The sequence below is a fragment of the Benincasa hispida genome, chromosome 12 (genome assembly GCF_027475165.1).
Source record: "Benincasa hispida cultivar pf3 chromosome 12, pf3_genome.v1.1, whole genome shotgun sequence".
In the NCBI taxonomy this organism is placed as follows: Eukaryota; Viridiplantae; Streptophyta; class Magnoliopsida; order Cucurbitales; family Cucurbitaceae; genus Benincasa; species Benincasa hispida.
This window is the reverse complement of record NC_143489.1, coordinates 52,837,806-52,845,243: the sequence shown is the minus strand read 5'-3', so window position 1 is coordinate 52,845,243 and position 7,438 is coordinate 52,837,806. Positions and strand designations below refer to the sequence as shown.

The window sequence follows — 7,438 nt, the reverse complement described above, 5'->3', positions numbered from 1 at the left end:
CCTAAATCGTTACATGATATAGAGATTAGCAAATAAACCTGTAGTTTTTCTATGAACTTGGCCTGAATTTGTTATGAATTTAATTTTATTTTCAAGAGTACAATTGTTAATTACATAAAAACAAAAAGTGTGGAGTGCAGTGGACACAATTCACTTTTGTTAGTTTTTTCTTTTGAGAGGGTAAAATTGTCACATCAGTACTCTGCAGTAAGGCCATTATTTTAGTCTCATCCCCATGTTTGTGCTTTTAATCATTGGAGGTTTTGTTTAGGTATATTTTAAATTATAGTTAGAGAAAAGATAAGAGATTTTCTTAGTAAAATACTGATAAAAATCACCAACTCCATCATTACAAACAACTCTTTTTATTTAACTAAAATAACATTTACTTTACCAGTCAGATAACAGAACTAGAATTTAAAAGACGGAAGGAAAAAAATGAAGAAAAAGTAGAGCATCAAACTAGAAAAATTCTAAGTATCACAAACACAATGCAGCAGTTGGTAATTGATCATAAGACTAAACCACCTAATGTCTCAACCAGAACCTCAGGTTGATTTGCTGTAAAAGCGGATACCGACCGCCAAACCTAAGATTGCAAGAGGAACCAAGAACTGGAGGAGTTTGATGATGAACTCGGTTGTCTTATCTTGATTGTAATGAGGCTGCTTTGAAGTTGTGTATGTTGACCGTTCTGGGATCGTCGAGATATCGATCTCTCCAACAGAGTATTTGCTCATCATTTCTCTTGCACTCTCACTATGACCCACATCTTCAAAATCATCAGTTGCATCCTTACCTGTTTCGATGAAAATTACATAATATGTAAAGTAATACACAAACATTCTACATACATTGTAAAGAACTAAAGCTATATGACAGGAAGATTTATTACCAGTGCCAGACAACAACACCTCGTCACCACCCGGATGGTCTTCCAAGAATTCGGTTACATTGTAAACCTGTTGGGATAATCAAGATGGGCAAAATGAGAACTTCAAGCTAAAAACCAGTACCCATCAAATATAAAATCTGTGCATGACTCATTTAGACTAATTCCAAGCCAACTGCCAAAACAACTGAAAGCTTGTCGATCACATTTTGGGCTGAACTACCAACCAAAGTTCAACAAGTGAGAACATAAAAATGATTCGACTTTCTAGTATTATTCTTTAAGAAATTTTAGAAGAAAAACAATAGTAGAAATGCACAGGTGTTGTTCTTTGAAGATATGATTCATAATTACTGAGTTTGTGTAATTCCAAATATTCACTTCCAAGTAGAATCGGGTTAACTTGAGCGAAGATTTACGCTCTTTCATGTTTATCCTCCTGCTTCTTGCTTTATACTTAAAGATACTTGTGTTGGCTAAACGTCATGGTTCTCAAGCTTGGGTTGAGAAACTAGTACTTGACTTTCTCCAACACAAGCATTCCTACAGTATCTTTATACTTTTATTGATATGGTGGGTCAAGAAGGAGATTTCACATTACAATAATGAGGAAGAAAGCAGAGTTTATATCACAATGGTGATTAAGCATGTTAAAAGGAAATTAGGGTTTATTACTAAATCCTAATTATGATTTCCTTTATAGTATTTTCCTTTTATGTATTTTCTTTTATTGGTTTATTGATGGCTATTTATTCACCTTGTAAAAGGTTGATTATGATTCCTGATTTATTCAATAATATGCAAATTTAACATAGTACAACCAGAAAGAGTTTATAACTACTAATTTGGGTACGGCAAATTTCTGATTTTACCCAAAGAATGGCTCTAGTGGAAAGGCGGACTTGAAGGTCTAGAGATACTACTTGAAATGTCTAGGTTCAACTTTCAAGCCTAGGTAGGGGAAGTCAATATTTTAAAATTCTTCATATGTCATGAATCCCGCCTCTGCGTGGGTGAAGCGTACTTAAAGATTAGTAGGGCCGAGCATAAGTATGATGGCTGGCAAGAGATTTTTAACATCAATGGAATGGGCAAATTCAGCAGACTGTGAAGCTTCAGGATATTGCTTTGAGATCGGATTATGGATGCCAAAGGAAGAAGTCATCAAATGGAATCAGCAGACTGAAGAATGAACGAAACCTTTATGGCAGATAAGGGCTGCACTGACTGATATTAATCCACCAGACAGCATGGCAACGATGTATGTTGACCATCCCTCGAATAGATACCCGGGTTTTGTTTTTTGGTAAAGTTTGAACAGGTTGTTTGGATGTCCAACTCCAATTGGAGTCCAGTTCTCACATGGTATATCCATAAGAGTGCCCTTAGTAAACAATAGCACTCACATACACATAAAATTAGATCTTGTAATGAGAGTTGGAGTTCATTTTTGTGTGAGTGATCTTCATATTAACCACTTTTGAAACGGAGTTTTCCTACACTGATATTCATGTCGGTGCGTCGGTTAAAATATGAGAATCACAATGATCAAGCAGCCTCCAGTACTGCCAAATATAAAGAAGCCTCAGATTCTATCCATTCAATGAGATCCTGGTCCTAAAAGGAATCAAAGATACGAAACAAGTCCATTCAAAACACTAAACGCAGCCCATTTTTAAGATTCATGAATCATAAATCTCCAGTCCAGTCTTATAAACGTGGTAAGGTGAGCAGAGTAAGGAATGTATAATCTGGAATTAAGAAGCCACTCCCTCGCAGCACTATTTCACTTATTCAATTTTTTAATAAAAGAGATGCGGGTTTTCTGGTGTCAGTCTTGCTAAGTCTATGTTTGCCATCATGTGAGTTTGTTTATCTTCGTCTGCAAATTTGTTGGTTAATCTCGTGGACTATACAAACCAATGTTACAAATTCTCGGGCTTATAAAATCCACTATATATAAAATTTTATAGATCACAAGCTCCTAAACCAAACATACGTGATATGAATACAAATTCATAGAGCTCATTCCTTTCCATATCCTATTAACATATATTATGCAAACTCATGCTCTTCAACTTAAACAAACCATGGGACTGAGGCATTTGAGCCTTAGTCTCTAGCAACTTCTACAATGAAAGCAAAGAACCAATCATCTAAGCCCTGGTGAGGTTGAAACATCACTCTCCGAGGATTGAGGCTGCATTTGGAATTGATTTGGCCAACGATAAAAGTGATTAGAGGAAATGTTAACTGTGTTTAATGATTGGTAAACCTGATTATAATGCCAAAGAATATGATGCCTTCTAACCAACTCCTAAAAATTCCTATCTTATCCTACTTTTCCACGTTTAAGTTTTAAATCTACCAAACACTGATTTCTTTTGTATTATAGTCGATTTTTCTAAAAGCACAATTGGCAGCAATTATCTAAAAGCTACCAAATCCAAAACTAAGCCTAAATCTCTTTGCATTCCTCGAGAAAAAAAACGTAAAGGAATAGCTCGATTTACACTATAATCTGCAACAAAATTCCTTCACTACCCAGCCCTATACAACATCAATGGCAAAGCTCACCATGCATTAGTTTAGCAGCCATGAATAAACATATTATTTCAACAGTGAAGAACGATGGGTCTGTCCAGAATGCATGTAAGATTTCAAGAGCAAACAAAAACAGAACAAAAACAAACAATTTCAGAGAATCAAACTCCTACAGGCAAAATCAGACATATGAAAGAAGAAACCCCAAAACAAAGAAAAGGGTGTGAAGAAAAACCTTGCCATTGATGATCAACCAACAGTCCTTGCGGTTATTGTGCTGAGAGACTTCAGCCAATGTAAAGAGCTTTCTGTCACCATCCATTTGCCAATCTGCCCGGAGACGACGGAGAAATGATGGAAACAAGGCTGAGGGGCAGTGAAGGTGAAGAAAATGGGGAGTGCAGCAAAGAGGGCGGTGCAGAAATAAAAGAGGGGGGCGAGTTAATGCATGAATGTGGGAGAAAGGGAAGAAGCATTGAATTGAATTGAATTGAATTTGAAATTTGGTGGTGGGTGAGTTATTGGTCAGCAGTGATTTCTTGGTTTGTGTCCAAACAGGAAACAGCCGACACTTGGATTGGATGATTCTGAAGAGGTTAGAGAGTGTTTCCACTTTCAAAAGAGGAAATTCACATCAAATTGTAGATAATGGTTTGTGTTGAAATACTATGGCAATTATTGAGGTAAAATCGGGACACTTGTGAACCCTGAAACGAGTTAATAAAAATAAGTTTTTAGTTATGGGGCTACAAACTCTTTGTGTCGAATAAGTAATGAACTCACTCCAACTCATTAGGTTGAATACCCCGTAAAGCTATGACCATAGACCCTTTTTCTTAAAAACAAGGATTCATGTGCCTTTTTTCCCCTAAAAATCACAAACCTACTATATGCAAGTCCAACTACTTCTTTTTCTTTTCTTTTCTTTTTTTTTTTTTTTGAAAATACATGTTTTGGGTTTCGTGGATTGTGATACACATGAGATTTTATCTCAAAACTATTTCAAAATAAGAGGTGTAATATGTATATGTAAGGTCTACTCATTTTTTTCAATGCAAGATTCTCAATAAAGTTTGAAAGGTGGGGTGAGAGTGGGGAAGACCGAATTTGCCACCAAATTCTAAAATTTTAATTTCATATTCAATAAATTCTTTAACTTTTGATTTTATGTCAAATAAACTTCAATTTTTTTAAACAAAATTGAAAGTTTAAGAACCAAGACAATAATTATAATTAACTTTTTTTTTCTTTTTTAATTTTATCAAATTACCTTCAATTTTTTAAATGTAATTGACATAAATGATGCAGATGCACATGCATTATTTTTATGATATAATATTTCGTACTCTCTTAAAAGTCATACATTTAAATTCTACCATCATTTTTATGATATAATATTTTTTTTTTCTAAACAAAATGTTAGCCCATGATATCATTAATAATAGGATGAATTTGGTTAACAAACAAGCATTTTATTTATTTTTATTTTTGAAACAAACAATACAAATCAACTTTAAACCGATCACACCCCTTCAAAGATAAGGGGATAAATAGACACTGGAAAGATGTCTTTCCAGACAAATAAGGAACTAGAAGAAGAGGCCAAAGAAGCAAGATTGTGAGTATCTTTGTTCTCCTCTCTAAGAACCTTACAAAAATTATAAATATTAACCAACTTTGCAAGGCTAAAGGCCTCCTTCACAAAACTATCAAGATAGTTCAATAATTTAACCACCTCGAGAGAATCTGATTCGATCACCACTGGAGAATTTTGTCCATTCCAATGCATGTAGACCTCGATCAAGCCTTCCACCACTGCTTTCGCCTCAAGCACCTTGATCCGCATCATCAACATTTGAGTGGGAAGAGAAACAAGGAGGAGAGACCTACCCAAGTAAGCTTCAAAAGACGCTTTGACAGCCGAGATAATGTCTCTATCTTCAGAAGATCCATGGTTGAAGCGAATAACATTCCTTTGGTTCAAGATGTACCGTAACAAAGTAACAATTTTTCCCATCTGCTTTTTAGGATTAATCTCTTTAGGCAAAGTCTTGGCCATCGAAAACAAGTGAACATTGGAGAGGAAAAAAAATTCCAAATCTTCTTAGAAACCTTATATTCTCAAAATAGGTGGCAAGTTGTTTTCTTGTAAGCTCTGCAAAATGAACAAGAAATGTTGGTGACAATTTCTTTTTAGAAATATTATAAGTCGTAGGAATGATATCGTTAATAATTTTCCATCCGGTGATCTTATCTTTGGGAAAGCATCAAATCGGCGTCTTCCTCAATCCAGGAACATTTTTCACCATAAAGGCCTACAATAGTCTTTGTCTTCCTTCTAGCGAAGGCCTTACGATGAAACCATTTAGTATTCCCATCGCACCAATGAATCCAATCTTCCCAAGAACAAATTTTCCAGTATCTGTCATCATCGTCCAAAAGCATTTCGAGCTTCTTTTCCGCCCGAATCCAATTAGCACTCTCATTCAAATCTGTGCTCCTAACAAGAGAATTTCTGAGAAAATTTAACTCATTTTGTTTTCTAGTGATAGCTCCTCGAAGCGAGCCATTAAGTCTCTCTTTATCCCAGCTCCTTAATTTTTTAATGCATATATGTAATTTCTGTTGTAAGCCAACTTCAACATCCAGATCACTATTGAGCCAAACCGATTCAATAATTTTCTTGCAATTATCGTTACCAACCCATCTTTCTTCAAATCTCTGAAGACGAACACCCTTTCTGCGTCTCAAATTAGACATTGTATTTGCCATTTCGGTCTTTTTGAGTAATCCCAGTGAGCCAAAATCGGCGTCTCAGTGTTTTAACCTATGTTGAGTGTTTTATGCTTTCAAAAGGACAAGTTTGGGCTGAATTTAGCAACTTCTCCTTCTAGGCCCATGGACAAGCCGCATGTGATTGGAGGCCCATAAAATGATTTCCCCTATGAAGCCCCTTTGATTTTTTTTCTTTTCAATCCCTACTTTTGACGATTCCTTCTTAATATGTATGTCATACCGTCAATCGTAATATAGCTAATTAGATAAGACACTACAATTAACAGTTCGATTTATCATTTTATTGTTCTTGAACTAAAAAATATATGCATGTCCAAAAGTGAGCTCAACTCAACTCAACGATAATCGACATGATTTTCCACCTTAAAAGTCGATGCTCAATTCTCTGTGTACTTAAAAATGAGTTTTGCTATCTTAAGAACCTCAAATATAATCAGTTTAATTTAGAGCTTCATACATATGTTAACTTATCACCACTACTACATTAACATATTGTAACTGTGCATGTATTTTAAAATATATCAACTAGACACACAACTTTTTTAAATTACAAATGTTTAATATTTTGAGCTATGGTGTTTTACGCAGAGTAATAATGCATGAGTTTTAGAAAAACGATTCGATCATTATAATGTAATAGTCGTACATATTTTTTCTATTACCGAGCATAATCTAACTCACATAAAATTCATACTATCAATTTCGAAGTTAGAGATTTGATCTTCTACAATTCCATATTATTTTTTTTAAAAAAAATTATTCCATTATTATTTGTCATGGAATCAATGAAAACATTATTCCATAATTTGAAGCTTACACCATTTGTTTACTTGTAAGTTAAATTAAGAATTTTTCAGTTTGAAACACTATTTTGGTCTTTGTGATATTGATTTAGAGTGCATTTAGAATACATTTTCAAGTGTTTAATTTAAAAAATAAATTATTTTGGAAGAAATTAGAGCGTTTCGCAATCACTCAACAAAAAATATTTTAATCTAATTTTATCAAGAATATTTAAATAAAAATGAGTTTTTTTTAAAATATTTTTTTCTCAAGTCAATCCAAACAGATCTTCATTTTTTGAGTTTTTTAGAAAAAAATTCTAATATTCTATTAAAATAAAAAAAAAAAAAGGGGTTCAAATCATTTTATGGACATGAGTGTTCTATATCGAAAAAAAATCCCAACAAATTTGAAATGATTTAT

At 34.0% G+C, this 7,438-nt stretch overlaps 1 protein-coding gene across 1 annotated transcript; it reads right to left on the bottom strand.

The window, feature by feature from the left end:
* Nucleotides 1-349: 349 nt before the first annotated feature.
* On the bottom strand, nucleotides 350-4,244 carry LOC120092783 (cytochrome b5-like). Its single transcript, XM_039050987.2, has 3 exons — nucleotides 3,672-4,244; nucleotides 896-962; nucleotides 350-799 (listed from the first exon to the last, which is right to left on the bottom strand). Exons 1-3 carry the CDS (start codon nucleotides 3,756-3,758, stop codon nucleotides 549-551), a joined length of 405 nt encoding a protein of 134 aa, XP_038906915.1. The 5' UTR covers nucleotides 3,759-4,244; the 3' UTR covers nucleotides 350-548.
* Between the last annotated feature and the right edge of the window lie 3,194 nt (nucleotides 4,245-7,438).

Bases quoted from the DNA above. Each gene is read 5' to 3' on its own strand.
- LOC120092783 (XM_039050987.2), bottom strand. From the start codon at position 3,758: ATGGATGGTGACAGAAAGCTCTTTACATTGGCTGAAGTCTCTCAGCAC. The intron at 963-3,671 runs GTTTTTCTTCAC...TTATCCCAACAG, and splicing joins GGTTGATCATCAATGGCAAG to GTTTACAATGTAACCGAATT. The intron at 800-895 runs GTAATAAATCTT...TCATCGAAACAG, and splicing joins GGTGTTGTTGTCTGGCACTG to GTAAGGATGCAACTGATGAT.